At 52.2% G+C, this 17,578-nt stretch overlaps 1 protein-coding gene across 1 annotated transcript; it reads left to right on the top strand.

The window, feature by feature from the left end:
- The first annotated feature begins 7,814 nt into the window (after positions 1-7,814).
- On the top strand, positions 7,815-9,182 carry LOC109166467. The gene is made up of 2 exons (XM_019315420.1): positions 7,815-8,351; positions 8,397-9,182. The coding sequence occupies exons 1-2, from the start codon at positions 7,815-7,817 to the stop codon at positions 9,180-9,182; spliced, it is 1,323 nt and encodes a 440-aa protein (XP_019170965.1).
- Positions 9,183-17,578: the final 8,396 nt, after the last annotated feature.

Here is a 17,578-nt window from a genome sequence, read left to right as displayed (position 1 = left end):
GCCCTTTTCTACTCAAGTTAGGGATCTCTTTAGGTCTACCTCAACATAGACCACCCCAATTGAGTATAAGTCACCAAGAGCACTTTGTACTCATGTCATTATGCGGTGAATTCATTAGGTTTGTCTCAACAAAACCACCCTTTCTCAAGGAGTTATGAATTCATTAAGAGCTGTAGCTCAACCTCACAAGTACACACACTGTCGGAATGACCAAATAGTGTACTATTTTGTAACTCTTTTCATGGCTTCGTTTGACCACAGAAGTGGGATCCACCAAGAATTCATTACCACTTGGACTTTAAGTCCTTCCAATGAGTCAGTGACTAATCCTCATAATTAGCCCTCAAGTAAGTTGATTCTCTTGACCAAACGTACATGCACTTTAACGAGTACTTCATTTGCTCATAAATAATCCCTTGAGATTTTCATGTTTAACATGAAACATTCTCTTTCATCATTATTCTCAATACCACAGAGAAACTTTTGATGAAAATATAAGGAGTTTATTACCCCTACAATGCAACACTTACAAATATTTTTGTCAAATGTATTTGATCTCTTACCCAGACTGATCTTTGGTGCCCAACATTAGGTTCTTTGTAGACTGAGTTTTGTTGATTTGCTTTGTGGAACATTACAGAAGCTTCGCACTCTGCCTGATACATGCTCAACAGTTGAATATATTTCAACAAGCTTGGTTATCTCAATTGATCACAATTACCCTTTAACTAGGAATTATAGGTATTTCAATATGACTCAACCAAGTGTTTAAATAATATATATCCAAATGTTCATTGTTAGTAAGCCATAGAAATAATGTTGTCCACATGCTACATCAAGTTAAACAACATAATCACAAATTTCACATCATATTCTTATAAGAAATTAATCTCATACACAAGGAATATGTTCGAGCTCATATTTATTCGGAAATATCTCTCAACAATGAGATTTCAGAGTTGCCACGTGCACAATTTTCCATTCCCTTGAGGAAAAACTCATATAAAGCATTATATTCATAGGATGCAGATCAATATTACTATTGCAGTACTTCAACAACTTCTATTGCAAGGCGTTGATTGTTTAACAACATATGAAAGTCATCCTCATTTCAGGTGAAGATCAAGTGGTGCTCTAACTAGCCTGCATGATCAACACCTTACTTCTTAAGTACTCGCAGGTCGAGTGGTGAAATCGAAGTTTACTTAAAAACCATCTTCCTAGACAGAGTGTTCAAGAATGATGACTTTTCCATGTTCTCATTAAATTACAATTGAAGCCTATGATATATGCTCTTATTTTTTATACAAATAATTTTAGTAAAAAGTTTGAGCAATATCTATGCACAAATTATTTCAACCAATGTCATTAGTATTCAACATACTAAAGAAGTAAGAACTACTAAGTAATCAAAATCTAGACAACTCAACTAGAACTCAGTACTAAGACAATCATACTTCATGCGAACCCTTAGAACTAGAGCAAATATAGTTACTCAAAATAACTATTTATTTAAAGAGACTCAATACTCATCTTGCTCTGTCAGATTGACTTTTGCTAGTTTTGCCCTTGTGATGGTAGCACTGGTGTGCTCAGTGTCCTTGCTTTCTGCACGCAAAACACCTTCCTTTGAACTTCTTGATTTTTCTACTCCTTTTTGTTGTAGATGGTTCTGACACTTTGATTTTTAGTTTCATTGACACCGTACTTTTCTGACAGTGATTCCAAAATCACTTTTGCCGAGTCTTGTTTGACATAAATGTCGAACAAATCGTCATTCATTTGTGACAGAAGGTATCCTCTGGCTGCAGAATTGTCATTTCTAAACTGCATCAGAGTTACACCCGGTTCTTGAGCCGGAATGTAATCTATTTCAGGACTGCTTTCTCTTGATTCTTCACCCGGAGTGTAATCAAATTCATGGTTAGCTTTTGTAGCACCAAAGGGAGAGAACACTGTTGGAGTAGGTTCAGGTGCAACTGAATATATCACGTAAACCAACTTTAATTGTTCAAAGAGAATACACATTCTTTGAGCCCACCTACTGTAATTTTTCCCATCAAGCGCGGTGATTTTTTATTGATCCGGTATGATAGAAGGTGTCATAATGCTAAAGGTTGACTGTTGCACGAATAACGCTTTTAATTGTTGGGGAAAATTGCAACGTCAACGCGCGATCTGGAAGACTTTTAAGAAGCACGGACACTAATGGTGTATGACTGAAAGGAAATCCGTGTCGTGTTACAATAACACTACCTTAAAAGCGTTATTTTCGCGGTAATGGTGCAGTTAGAACCTTGGCACGCTTTCGACAGGCTACACAGACCTACTACGGATAGCTTGCACTAGCAATCACGTAGGCGACCATCACTATTGCTCATACTAAGGGAGAGAGAAAGAGAATAGAATATGTGACTTAAAGTCAGGTGTATTCTAAAACGATGTTGGGAGCTGCTATTTATAGTAAGCAGCCCCCTCCATCCCAACCACAAAAATGGAAGGAAGAATATAGACCACAACTAAGCACCAAAGGCGCTGCCCATAACAAGAGAGCAAAATGTGCTCTCAATATTAGCCACACAAATATTCATACTTCATCTTTTAATTTTCCAACACCATATTCTCCGGGTGTAAAATATCGTAGCGGATGTGTTAGCTAAAAAGGTGAGGATTGACATGGTTTGCTGGAACAACATCTCTGAGCCTCCTTTCAAAGAGAGACACTTGATCGAGGAAGACCGTTTAGGCCACACATTGCTTCCTAGATTAAGAGAGGAGAACCATTGATTGTGGTCCCGGGATTTCACCCCTCCATCTTTGATCGGAAAAAATATATATTCTCATTTGACTTGTTTATTTTTCATTTTCTCTTCATTCATTCCCTCTCAAATTAAAATTAAAAATAAAAATAAAAAAGGGAGGAATATATTCATCTTTGGATTGATGAAATAAAAAACCTTGGTTGATGGCTATTCAAGTTGGTTTAGTTTTAAGGGAAAAAAATGGGCAAATAGCTCCACCAACATGAAAGAGCAATTAGATTTTTGAACTTTACAAAGTTTCAATTAAATATTTAAACTTGTCATTTTGATGCATTTAGATTAATTAACCGATAATCATCTAGTATCAATTGGCCTTTAAAATGACTAAAATCTGACCTGGCCTTTTACATGCGCTGAGGCACATAGCAAGATAAGATGATCACGTCATGTGTTTATTTAAAATATATTAAAAAAACAAAATATTGTTATTCAAAAAAGAAAGTCTAAACTAATTTCTAAATTCATACATATTTTTCAATGAATCATCCTTTATTTTTAGACAACACGACGATCTCCTTTGCCACCGGTACTTTTTTTTTTATCCCCATCGCCTCCTCAAATTTGAAAGGAGGTAGCGCTAACCTCCCTAACATGTCAAGAATGTTTATTAAAAGAACCAAAAAAAAAATGATAGTAGTCATGGCAAATGTCTCAAAAGAAGAAGAAGGTAGCATGGAAATAAAGATTATTATTATTATTGATGGAATAATCACAGAGTCGGAGCGGAGCAACAAAATACGAACCGGGTCGGACCCCGTGCCCACCCACGGAGCAGGACGAACCACCCCGGGGTCGGCCCAGTGGGGGGTCGGCATGGGCCGACTTCCCCGAGCTCGACCGAGCTCCATGGGCTCGGCCACGTGTGCTCGGCCTCGGCTCCCATGGGCTCGGCCGAGCCCATGCTCGGCTCATTGGCCGAGCTCCGTGCTCGGCCAAGGGCCGGGTCCTCGCGTGGAGCGAGTCCCGCGGCGCGGACCGCGGCTCCTCCCGCGGGCCTAGGGCCCATAGCAGCCGGGGAGTATATAAACACCCCCTGGTGTCCTAATTAGGCATCTCATACTTTTCCTACAACATTTGTCTTGTTATTACACGTCCCGAACCTCTGTAATATCGTTTTATGCTCAATTAATATAATATTTATGGTTTTGTTATTTATGTCTTATATTCAAACATATATACGGGTTGTATAATCCGGACCCCCGGGTTCATATAATCCATCATTGGTGCTCTTGTTGAAAGCGGCTGTACAAGCTTAAGCGCTCTCCCTATTACCCTTCATTGACAGCAATGGCAAGATCCGGGTCGAACACCCATAACTCGCAGGGCTCGCGCAACCCACGCGACCTCGCCCTCGTTAACCGCTCCAACGGGACCGTGGCGAGCCGACAGGCCATGTCCGTGGGGGCCGGGGAAGACCTCCGCAATCAGATTAAAGGGAGTCGGCAGGGGGCCGTGGAGGACCTCCGGGGTCGTCTCACCAACAATCGCCCTCTCGGTGGGACAGCGCCACCCGCGCCACCGCAGGTCCCGACCTGCCAACAAGATGCCGCCATACTGGAGCAGGCGGCGAATGCGCTCAACCGCGTCGCGGCAGGGCTGCGCCGGGGTGACCCAGCACCCCCACCTCCGCCCCCTCCGAGGGTGCGCAGTGACCCCAGCACTCGCGCACCCCAGGAACCCGCAGCGCTGGGTGAGGGGGAAGCCAATTCACCACGACCTTCTGAGAGGCGCGACGGGGCGGAAGCCACCCGAGGCCGACACGAGCAGCGAGAGGAAATGCGGACTCGGCTGGCGCGGACCACATCCGCGCTCGGGCGGTTGGGCCCACATGCACCAGCGCGAGACCCCCTAGAGCCGAGGCCGGCCACACAAGTCAGGCAGGAGGAGTCATCGTGCTCACGGAGGTCCCGGAGCCACGAACCCCGTGTCCCGAGGCCGCGGGAGCCGACCCCACCAGTGGAACGCTCGGGGGAGACTAGAGGCCAACCTCCGAGCACCCAGCGTGAAGAGATGGAACAGTTGCGTCGACAGATCCGTGAGTTGCAGCGTAAGATGGAGGCGCGCGACGAGTCACCGGTGCCCCCGGATGCCTTGGCCACACCCTTCACGGGGGCCAACATGGCCGAGCCCCTACCTCGGGACTTCCGATTCCCGACCATCAAACCCTATACGGGGGCGACGGACCCGCGGGACCACCTCAACAGGTACAAGGCGGTCATGATGATGACAGGCGTTAATGACGCCATCATGTGTCACGGTTTCTGCACGACTCTGGATGGGCAGGCCCAGGATTGGTTCGGGTCCCTCCCGGAGGACTCCATTCCCACTTTTGCGGTCCTGACCAAGAAGTTCATGTCGCACTTCGCGGGCAGCATGCAACGGCGGAAGCAGTTCGCCGACCTATGTTACCTGAAGCAAGATAAGTCGGAGTCTTTGGCGGAGTACCTGACTAAGTGGAAGAAGGAAGCTATGGGGGTGACAAATTTTGACGAAAGGTCCGCCATCCCATTTTTCCCCAACAACCTCAGGTCGGGTCCTTTCCATAACGACCTTGTTCGGAATGAGCCGAAGACGTACACAGAATTGACGGACCGCGCCGCGCAGTACGCCAACGCAGAGGCAGCAGAGAAGAGGAAGAAGGAGGAGGAGGAAGGCCGCGGACAAGGCGACAGGGCATCTCATCCTCAAGAGGATCGCCGCCCTCCCCGGTCACGACGTGACCGGGGTCCCCGTCTAGCCCCGCTACGGCACCTAACCCCGTTGACACAGCCTGTAAGTGTCATCCTGGACCATGCAGGGGACATGGGCATCGTGTCATTCCCTGAGGAGTGCTTAAAGATCTCCCCCAAGGCCGACCCGAAGAAGTACTGCCGCTTCCATCGGCAACGTGGGCATGACACCGACGAATGTATGGTCCTCAAGAGGCAGATTGAGGAACTCATTCAACGGGGGTACCTAGGGCAGTACTTGAAGAGGTCCGGGCAGGACCACGCTAAAGGCCCCGACAACACCCGAAAGAAGAAGGATGGCGACGGGCCCTCTACCTCTGTCCCGCGGAAGAAAGATTGGCCAACTAACGGAGGATGAGGAGACCGAGCCAGACAGCCCACCAAAGAAGAAGGTCATCCATGTCATCTTCGGCGGCCCGGAGGAAGGAGACACACCCACTGAGACGAAGAAGTGGGCGCGGAGCCTGTACGTTGGGGAAGTCGTTAGAGCATCCCATGAGAAGAGGACACGCAGGGAGCCCATAACTTTCACTGACGACGACCTCCCGGATGGCCCCCTACCCCACCGGGACGCATTGGTAATCAGCTTGGACCTTAACGACATCATTGTCCACCGGGTACTGGTAGATACGGGGAGCTTTGTGAATGTCATGTATTATGACACCTTCACGCAACTCGGGCTATCCAGGAAGCAGCTTTCCCAGGTTCGGACCCTGCTATCCGGCTTCACCGGAGTTTCCATTGAAACAGAGGGATCCGTCACCCTTAAGGCACAGATCGGCACCCCACCGCACGTCAAGACATGGGAGGTAGAGTTCGTGGTGGTAAAGATCAGCTGCGCCCACAACATCATCCTCGGCAGACCTGCTTTGGAGGACCTTAGGTGCGTCATCTCCATGGAGCAGCTTTGCCTCAAATTCCCTACTCCCACTAGAGTGGGCATCGCAAGAGGAGACCAGAAGATTAGCCGGAGTTGCTATTTGAAGCTTGCCGCCAAATAACGAGGAAGGACCTCCAGGTACACAGAGTAACCGAGAGGGCACTCAGGGAAGAAGATAAGCGGCCCCGTGCCGAACCCATGGTGGAGACGGAAGAGGTCATCTTGGACCTCAGCCGACCTGATAGGATGGTGAAGGTGGGCACAGGCCTCTCGGCCGACCTCCGAGGTCGGATTGTCGAGGTCATCCGCAGCTATAAAGACGTGTTCGCTTGGGGTCTCGAAGACATGCCGGGCCTCAGCAGGGAGTTCATCACGCACAAACTGGAGGTGGACCCCAAAGCCAAGCCTGTCCAACAAAGGAAGCACTACCTCGCCGCAGATAGACGAGAGTTCGTGAAGAAGGAGGTCGACACCCTCCTTGAAATCGGGCACATCAGGGAGGTCACATACCTGGCATGGCTTGCGAACGTAGTCCTCGCACCCAAACCGCCCACGTGGAGGATGTGTGTAGACTACACGGACCTCAACAAGGTATGCCCCATGGACCCCTTCCCACTACCCAACATAGACCAGCTGGTGGACGAGACAGCGGGATGCGCACTCATGAGCTTCCTAGACGGCTTCCGGGGGTACCACCAAATTTTCATGCACGAGGATGACGAAGAAAAGACGGCGTTCACCACCCCCGGAGGGGTCTTTTGCTATCGGGTCATGGCGTTCGGGCTCAAAAACTCGGGAGCCACGTACACAAGAATGGTGGCCAAGGTTTTCAAGAAGGTCCTCGGCCGGAACTTGCAGGCCTATGTGGACGACATGATTGTGAAAAGCACGGAGGCCGACCTACACATAGCCGACTTGACCGAGGTATTTTCCATTATGAGGCATTTTGATTTACGTTTGAACCCCAAGAAATGCACTATTCTTCGGGTACATGGTCTCAAAGAGGGGTATTGAACCCAACCCCGAAAAAGTCAAGGCCATCCTGGAGATGGAACCTCCGAGATCCCTCCGCAAGGTCCAGCGCCTCAATGGTCGGCTGGCGGCTCTCGGCCGATTCCTCTCAAGGTCGGCCGAGAGGTCCTTGCCGTTTTTCGGGGCCCTCAAGAAAAACTAGGGGTTCGAGTGATCAGACGAATGCCAAAGGGCCTTCGAGGACCTCAAGACGTACCTCATGGAGCTACCCCCCCTGGCCAAACCGGAGAAAGGGGAAGTCTTGTATCTGTACTTGGGCATCTCGCAGGCCGCGATCAGCTCCGTACTGGTCCGGGATGACGCGGGAACCCAATGCCCAGTTACTCACCCACAAAGAAAGCGATCTTCGCCATGGACGCCACAGCCAAGAAGCTCGGGCATTACTTCCAAGCACACCCCGTACGGGTCCTCACCAACCAACCCCTCGAGGCAGTATTAAGGGCCTCAGGGTCGGCAAGCAGATTGGTCAAGTGGTCCATGCAATTGAGCCAATATGATGTCCAGTTTAAGCCTCGACCAGCGATCAAGGGGCATGCGCTCGCCGACTTCATAGTCGAGTGCACCGATCGCGAGGTCGCCGAACTAGCCCGGAGCGATGAGGAGGATTGGTGGACCCTGTCCACGGATGGCTCGTCCGACCCCAAAGGGTGTGGCGGAGGAGTGGTCCTCGTAACCCCAGAAGGGTTCCAGGCCTACTACGCCCTTCGTTTCCACTTTAAGTTGTCCAACAATGAGGCCGAATACGAGGCGCTACTCGGTGGCCTCAGGCTGGCATTGGGTCTGAGGGCCTCCAAAATAAGGGAGCGGTGTGACTCCCGACTGGTGGTCGGACAGGTGAATGGTGAATTCGAGGCCAACGAGGAGAGAATGAGGATACACCGCGATGTGGTACTCCAGGTCCTCGGTCAATTGACCCTCTACGAAATTTTGTAGGTACCCCGAAGTCAAAACGGGGACGCAGACTTGCTCTCCAAGCTCGGCACCCTGGAGCATGTCTCCAGGATAGCACGGATTGAGGACCTCCAAAGGTCCAGCCTGGAGGCCTACCCTGTCCTCCCCATACAGACGCGGTCCCAATGCTGGTTGGACCACCTCATTGAGTATAAGAGAACAGGTACCCTGTCAGCAGACGAGGCAGCCGCAAAGGCGGTCAAGAGGAGATCACCAACATACGTCCTCCTTGGAGACACCCTTTACAAAAGGTCCTATAACGGCGCCCTCCTCCAATGCCTATACCCGGACGAAGCCAAGTCCATCAAAGAGGAGATACATGAAGGCACCTGCGCCGCACACCAAGGAGCCTTTGCCATGGCGAGGAGGGCCTTATTGCAGGGATACTTTTGGCCAAACATGGCCAAGGAATGCGCAGAGTACGCCCGGGGGTGCCCGACCTGCCAGCACTTTCACGCAGAGCCGGGACGGCCAGCGACCAGCTACACGCCTATCAACACGGTAATCCCGTTCTCACGGTGGGGGATCGACATCGTCGGGGCCCTACCCATGGGGTTCGCGAAGAGGAAATACATAATAGTCGCCATAGACTATTTTACAAAGTGGGTGGAGGCGGAGCCCCTCGCCACCATCACGAGCACCCGGTGCACGGAGTTCATACGGAGGAACATTTTGTACCGTTTTGGGGTCCCCATGCAAATCATCTCCAACAATGGGCTCCAGTTTGAAAGCAAAGAATTTAAGGCATTCTGCGACCAATGGTACTGATAGTGCTAATTACTACGCAAGCAATAATTAAACAAACTCAAGACCAATTAAAGCAAGTAAATATCTTTATTGATCATGGTGAAGGCCCTAAGTACAATCTACTTGGTTGCTCTGAGTACCGACTGACTGCGGTCGGGATTCTCTAACAACAACCTATCGATCGTCCAAAAGTCCTCCACACTGTAGCTACTGTGGGTATTTATAGCCGCTGCGCCGGAGACACAAATCCGGTCGTTCAGCATGCTCTCCACGTAGCCACCACGTGTCATCCTCCCGGGTGCCCTGTCTGTCGTCGCAAGGAGCCGCCACGTGTCCTTTGTCAGCTCCCTCGCCAAAGGGCTACCGCTCGGTGGTCGACACTGCCGCTCGGGCAATTCCCGGTCGGACCCCGACCGGGTTCTTCACAAGAAGCCCGACCTGTTACCTGCAAAAACAAGAAGGAAAGGACGAAGGCATACCGGTCGGGGTAAAGCTATGTCGGTCGGGATATTCCCTACCAAGAGCCCCCCAGCCCGGGCCTTTTTGACCGTCCAGGAAAAAACAGAACGGGATGAAGAAGCTCAACCGTCAGCCATCAAACCGACCAGCCAATTGTCATTCCCTCCTTTCGCCACGTGTCGGCCACTGCCGGCCTCTGTGACTGCAACGGTCGCCTCAGAATCAGCGCGGGTCGTGTCACGCAAGTGGACTCGTTTCCCGCCTAAATGTCCTCCTATAAATAGGCCCTTGAGGCCCTCATTTGAACTTTCTCCAACCTACTGCTTCGATCGGTACCCTCAGAGAGTCCCGAGCAGAGCACTTTAGCAAGGCAGTCGAGCAAAAAACTTCAAGGCTCTCTTCGCAAAGCACCTTCAGTCGGTAAGTTCTCAGCTCCCTCTCTTACTTAGCATTTACATTCATAAGTAGAACTGATAGGTCGCAACTAACTGTCCCGGACATCTCGAGTCCTCTACTAACCCGACCGACCTTTAGGTAGATCGAAATGACGGACTCTGACAGCCAAAACGCCTCGATCGGGGACTATGACGAGGAAGTCGAGCATCTCAGTGACGAAGAAGTGGACATCATGTCCTACTCTCCCGAGGTCGTCAACCGACCGGTACAAGCCCCCGAGCGAAGTGAAGCATCAAGCTCATCCGGGTCATCGAGCTCCAGCTCTAGCGGGTCGGGGAGTTCCAGCGAAGAAGAAGAAGGAACCTCGACAGGCGGAGGAGATTCCCCGACCGAGGGCGTTAGGGAAACGCCGACCCGGGTGATTGGGGATCACCCGGAAGCCATTCCTCGAGGAGACGACCGAGAGAACATTCCCGAGCCGACCGAGGAAGACACAGCTGGGCCGGCCGCACCAGCAGCCGAATAGTTCGAATTCTTGAACAGCGAGAATGTCGAACAGCAAAGGAGCCGACTAACCAAAGGTGAGGTGGCCAGGATCGCTGAGAGGCTCGGGGGTCGGGTAGAGTTCGACACGAGCCGGAGGCTCGGGAATGTCATTGACCGGCATCGGGGCAAATGGATCGGGATGCACTATGACTCCCTGATGGCCCCGATTGCTATTCCCTTCCCCCCTCTCCTGACAGCCTTTTTGGGATACTACCGGGTCGTTCCGGCCCAGATCTGCTCCAACTCGCACAGGATCATAGCTTGCTTCCCCCAAATCTGCGCTCGGCACGAAGCAGCTTGCACGATGGAGTTATTCAACTACATCTATCAAGTAAAGGTTCTCCCGGGCAGCTACGGAGGCGGCTTTCTGATGTTGCAATCCCGAGCAGACATGTGCGCGATCAAAGGGCTGCCCGGGAACAACAAGGGATGGAAGAACCGGATCTTCTCCATCAAGTATGATCCTTGGATCCTCCCGGTTGACCGTTCTTGGAGCACTCACTACCGGAAACAAGTCGTGCCGGTCGAGACACAGGCGCTTAAGGACACAGTCGCTCGGATCTCGAGCGAAATTCACGAGTACACGATTTTCCGGACGGTCGAGAGTCTCGAGGCGGCTAAGCTCCCGCCCCCTGTGTACGACCTGCCGGAGAAGTATCTGCCCGTTCCAATGGGCGTGACGGTCGCCAAGCCGTCCAAACGGAAGAAGAAAGGTCTAACACCAGCTAACTCCTCCCGATTGTAACTCCCCGAGCATTTTTTTAATTTCCCGACCTAACTAACTTTCTTCTTTGTTTACAGCCATGGCAGAGTTTGGAGATGATGACGCTCCTCTTCCCCCACCGCCAAGATCTCCCTTGGCGGCAAGAAGAAGCCGAAGGCGAAACCGGCTGGGCAGAAGGAGGTCCCTACGGCCGGACCCATAAGTGCCTCGACCATCACGACGGCCGAAGGCTTTGTCGTCGAGCCGACCGACGTCCTTGTTACTCGGGTGGAAGTCGCCCGGGGCAAGGAGAAAGTGCCCGAGCAGGGCGTGACCGAGGTGGGCGGTATCAAGCGCCGCCGAGAGCAACGCAGCCCGAGCCCCTCAACCGGGCGAAACAAGGACGAGCCGTCCATACTGGCCCGTATCGGCAACGCCGGGCCAGTCAGAGAGGACCTGGGGAAGATGACCCCGACTCAAGTGGCCGAGAGGATCGGCAACGACTTGGCCGAGGTAAGCGTTCTCCAACTGATTTTATTTTTTATGCAAGTATCTCTAAACGGGCGGACTTTAAGCGTCTTTTACATTGCAGATTTCCTGAGCGGCCCAGCTTCTGCAAGGTCGGGCCATGTTGGCCGAAGAAGCCGACCGCCATAAGAAGGCCGCCGCTCGACACCTTCAAGAAGTCCGGGACATCCAGGCCGAGCTGGAGAAGGTCCAAAAGGACCTGAAGAAGAGCGAGGAAGATCGGGTCCTGGCGGAGAAGGTCGCCCAACGGGCGATCGGGGATGCCAAAGAGCTGAAAGCCCGACTCGATAACCCGAACGAGCTGGTCCAGTCCGTCTTTAAGGACAGTGAGACGGGCTCAGCATTCCTTACGGCAGCCCGGGGAACGAAGGTCGGGGAGGACCTGATCCTATCGTTCGGTCGGTGGGCCTTTAAAGCTGGGCAGCGGAAGATGCTCGAGCGGGCCCGGAATCGGATGGAGCAGGCCCTTGAAGGGGACGACCTCCAGTTGGTCCTTTCGGTGCTTCCTCCGGACTCGGCCGATCCCGGTCCCTCTCCCTTCGCCCCAAAAGACAAGGCGGCCGAACCCAGCGGATCCACGGCGGCCACTTCAAGCGGGAAAGAGCCTTCCGAGAAGGGTGGAGCTCGGGAAGTGAAGAAGTAGAGAAAGCTATACTTCTTTTTGTAATGACTTTAATCGGGAGCCCGGTCCCGAATTTGTACCGGGCGCTCTCTTTTAAATCAATAAAATTTGTTCTTTTGCCCAACTTGTTGTGCTCGTTCTCTTTTTTCGCACTTTTATTTTTAGTCATGCGTGTGCCGACCTTTAATGCTCGACCTTGTGGCCTTTTGGCCCGGTCCTGCACTACTCGACTCATTCGACACCCGACCTTATGGCCTTGTGGCCCGGTCGTGCATCCGAGATTTCGACGTCAAACTGGCCAACCCGATCGGGTTCACTCGATCTCTAGGCCTTGTCAAAAATTTGAAAATAGGTAAGCCTCCACGGTCGGGATTTTCCCGAGCGACGGGCCTAGAGACACTTCCTTCATCCCAGCCCCCACACTATTGTGCCCTCGAGGCACGAGTGAGTGCGATAGTGGAAAGAAGTTGGACGGATTGGGGAATTGTGCTGAGAGCTCCTGGCTTTCCCGATCAGTGGCGTGACCTAGATGTCCGCCGAAGAGGAGCGCATTTGACCGGTCGATAAACTCGCCCGGTCGATGTAACTTGATGAGGGATTGATCTGCGCGTAATGAAGGTAAAGGAAATAACCGACCGGGCCGCCGTATGCAAACGGTCGAGCAATCACCGATCGTATATACATTAAACCTTCTCGCTCACAGGCAGTTGAACAAATATTTACAACAATAAATTTAAATACAAATGACGACCGGGACTAACTCGCAGGTCGAGCCCCCAACTCGTCCAATAACGAGGTGCTCGGAATTCCAAGTCCCCTCGATTACCCGACCGGTTGTTGTCTCCAGTCGATATGTCCCCGGCCGTATGATAGCGCTGATGATGTACGGCCCTTCCCAATTTTGAGCTAGTTTCCCTCCTTCCAAAGGTTGACTGGCCTCCCTTCGTCGTAGAACGTAGTCTCCCACCTGAAAATAGCGAGGGTTGACCCGGACGTCCTTTGAACTCTTGACTCGCTTCTGATACTCGGCCATACGCCGAGCGGCTAGCTCTCTCTTCTCTTCAACCCCATCGAGATCCACGACCATCGCATGTTCGTTCTCCTCCGCGTTATAAGTTCTCTCTCGATCGGTCGGGATCCAAGCCTCGATCGGGAGTCGGGCTTCTGCTCCATAAACCAGGGCGAAAGGGGTCTCCAAAGTAGCCTCTCTCGGGGTCGTCCGATAAGTCCACAATACATATGGCAACTCATCGGCCCAACTACGACCGGCCGAGTGTAGCTTCTTTTTCAGACCTTCCAAAATCGTCCGGTTAGCATTTTCTACCTGCCCATTCCCCTGCGGGTAAGCCACCAACGACCGGACGTAAGTCGTCCCGATCGTGGCCAAGAAGTTTTGGAAATACTATTTACAAATTGGCGGCAATTGTCGCTGATGAGATGCACATGCACGCCAAAGCGGGAAATCACATTGCGCCAAAGGAACCGAGCACACTGCTGAGAGGTGATCGTGGCTAAGGGCTCGGCCTCTATCCACTTGGAGAAGTAATCGATGACGACAATCACAAACTTTCTCCGACCGGAGAGCTGTGGGAAGGGGCCCAAGATGTCAACCCCCCACCTAGCAAAGGGAATTGCAGTCGTGACCGGCTGATAGAAGGTTGCCGGTCGTCCAGGCATCCGGGCAAACAGTTGGCACGTCTCACATTTCCGAGCTAACTTTTCACAGTCTAGCTGGAGGGACGGCCAATAGTACCCGATCAGCATGATACGACGGGCTAGTGATCGGCCTCCTTGATGTGAATAACATATTCCCGAATGCAATTCCTTCATAACCAAATCGGCCTCAAATGCGGTTAAGCAACGCATAAGAGGGCCTCCGTACGATCGTCGGTAAAGACGACCGTCCAAGACATGGAACCTCGGGGCTCTAAGCTTGGCCTTCCGAGCACGTTGAGGGTCGTCCGGAAGCTGACCGTGCTCGAGGAATTCCTTCAGATCGGTGATCCAACGGTCTTCTACCGGTTGGATTGGATTGACCGGTAGGCGATGGATGCTGTGTCTCGGGATCACCAGAATCCGAGCTATCTTTGACACGTGTTCCGGGGCGTCTTGAGCCAATTTAGACAAGATGTATACGTCGGCATTATCCAATCGGGGTATGTGTCGGACGGTATATCCCCGGAACTGAGCAAGCTTTTCCAGGGCTAGGTCCCGGTATAGTTGTAGACGCTCTCCATTGACTTCATAATCTCCGAGAACCTGCCCGACCACGAGCGCGGAATCTGTTTGAGCTCGAATGTATTCAGCCCCCAGGTCCCGAGCACACTGTAAGCCATTGATGAAAGCTTCGTACTCCGCTTCATTATTAGTTGGATGGAACTGATACATGAGAGCAAAATAAACTTTGAATCCTTCCAGGCTCGTGACCACCACTCCTCCTCCTGCCCCTTTCTTGCTACTCGACCCATCAGTAGCCAACGACTACCACTCAGCCTCGGGATCCGCAACCTCCGGGGGTCAGGTATCCCAGGCGGTGCACTCAACCAAGAAATCAGCAAGGGCTTGACCTTTGATGGCTGGTCTCGGTCGGTATTCGATCGCATACTGGGTCAGCATTAACGCCCACTTGACTAGGCGACCGGATGATGAAGCAGTTCGGAGGACTGGCCCGATCGGCTGATCGGTCAACACGCGAATTGCTCGACCCTGGAAGTAGGGAGCCAACTTCTTCGCGGCAATATACAAGGCGTAGACGACTTTCTCTAACCGGGAGTACCGGAGCTCGGGACCATGTAGCGCGTGGCTTACATAGTACACCGGTCGCTGGACCCCTTCCGGATCGGTTCGGCACAATACTGCGCTTACTGCACAATCGGAGACGGCGAGGTACACGTCTAGCTCTTCTCCGAGCTCGGACTTTGTGAGCACGATTGGTGACATGAGATACTCCTTCAGCTCATCAAAAGCCGCTCGGCATTCTTCGTCCCAGACGAATCCATTAACTTTCCGCAATACCTTGAAGAAAGGTAAAGCGCGCTCGGCTAACTTTGAGAGGAACCGGCTGAAAGCTGCCAACCGACCGGTCAATTGCTGGACCTCCCGAACGGTAGAAGGTGGTTGCATGTCCAGAATCGCTTTTACTTTGGCCGGGTTGGGCTCGATTCCCCTCTTGGTCATCATGTAACCGAGGAATTTGCCGGTCTGAACCGCGAATGTGCACTTGGTCGGGTTCAGCCGTAACTGGTACTTCCTCATGATCTGGAAGCACTCCCTGAGATCCCGAGTGTGGTCGGATCGGTCCCGACTCTTGACCAGCATGTCATCGATGTAAGCTTCCATCGTTCGACCTAGCAGATCAGCGAAGAGCATATTGACCATCCTCTGATAGGTCGCTCCCGCGTTGCGAAGGCCGAACGGCATCACTCGGTAGCAATACAGCCCGTCCGGAGTTACGAAGGCTGTCTTGCTCTCATCTTCATGGTGCATCATTATTTGATGATATCTCTTGAATGCATCCATGAAGCTCATCAACTCGGCCCCGGCCGTCTCGTTGACCATCTGATGGATACTCGGTAGAGGATACGGGTCGAGCGGACAGGCCTTGTTGAGGTCGGTGAAGTCTATGCACATCCTCCAAGCTGGGGGCTTCGGAACAAGAACAATGTTGGCCACCCACTCGGGATAAATCACCGGTCGGATGTGCTCGATCGCCGCCATCTTCTTGACTTCTTCCCTGACAAACTCACGGCGATCGGAAGAAAGGTGCCGGGTCTTTTGTACGACCGGCTTTGCTACGGGATCGACCGCTAACTTGTGACAAATTACCGATCGATCGATCCCGGGCATGTCTTCGGGCCCCCACGCGAAGATATCGGCATACTCCCGGAGTACGGCTAAGATTTCTGTTCGTAGCTCGGGGGTGAGGGCCCGGCCAATTTAAAATCTTCCTGTCCGGTCGGTCCTCGGACAGGGGAACTTCTTCGATTTCCTCGGAAGGCTCGGGTTGTTCCTTCCGGTCTTTAGCCTCTTCTTTGGCTATGGTGTTCACCCGGGAAGACTGACCGGAGTCGCGTCTGTTGACCGCTCGGGTGTAACACTTCCGGGCGGATTGGACGTCGCCACGGACTACGCCGACCCCATTGGGGGTGGGGAATTTCATGCACAGGTAGGGCATAGAAATTATCCCACCGATCTTCATAATGGCAGGTCGGCCCAAGATAATGTTGTGGACGCAATGGAGGTTGACCACAACAAACTCTAGCTCCGTCTTGATCGACTTTGGGGATGTGCCGATCTCAACTGGGAGCGTTATTTTTCCTTCGGGGTAAACAAGAGCCCCGGTAAAACCCGACAGTGGTACACCGACCGGAGTCAGCTCCTTCCTGTCAAGTCCAAGTTTCTCGAACACGTCCAAATAAAGGACGTTTACACTGCTGCCAGTGTCCACCATAACCCTCTGGACATCCGTCCCTTTCACATCAATCGTGACCACGAGCGCCTCCATGCCATGGTCACCGCTCCTGGGTTGATCTTCGAGGGTGAAGGTTATGGGCTCCATCTTTTGCCTCTTCCCGGTCTCCCGGGAATCCACTATGGCGACCGGGCAATTACTCCTCGGTCGGGAAGAGTCTTCCAATCCACCGAAAATGACGTGGATGGTCGGCTTTCCTGATGGTCGGCTGCTAGACGGAGGGTCAGGGTTCCGTCAGTCATCGCGACGATCGTCTCTTCGATCGTCTCTTCGGTCCTGACCTGACCGATCGGAGCGTCCATCACGATCAGAGCGATCGGAGCGGTGATGGGAACGCCGGTAATCTCTCCGATTAGTATTCCTCTTGGTGGCCTCTCTCTTCCCCACACACTTGTCCAATTTCCCAAGATTGAGAAAATCCTCCAACAGTTGGCGCAAGTGGATACACTCCTCAGTGTCATGCCCGGCACATCGATGGTAAGCGCAATGCTTACTCTTGTCGGAGCCGTCTCGATCGGGATGGGGGAGTTTAATGAGATTGCAGGACTGAGCGTACTGCATGGCCTCCGCTGCGGATCGGTTCAAGGCCGTAAACTCACCAGGCCTGGTGCGGGATCGGGGATGATCATCACTCGATCGGTGTTCCGCCTGGCCGGCCGGTTTACGGGACGAAGACCCGACCTCCTACGAGC

Source organism: Ipomoea nil, unplaced genomic scaffold (genome assembly GCF_001879475.1).
Source record: "Ipomoea nil cultivar Tokyo-kokei standard unplaced genomic scaffold, Asagao_1.1 scaffold3100, whole genome shotgun sequence".
NCBI classification, from domain to species: domain Eukaryota; kingdom Viridiplantae; phylum Streptophyta; class Magnoliopsida; order Solanales; family Convolvulaceae; genus Ipomoea; species Ipomoea nil.
Note: the sequence above shows the minus strand (reverse complement) of the source record. Positions and strands in the feature narration are given on the sequence as shown.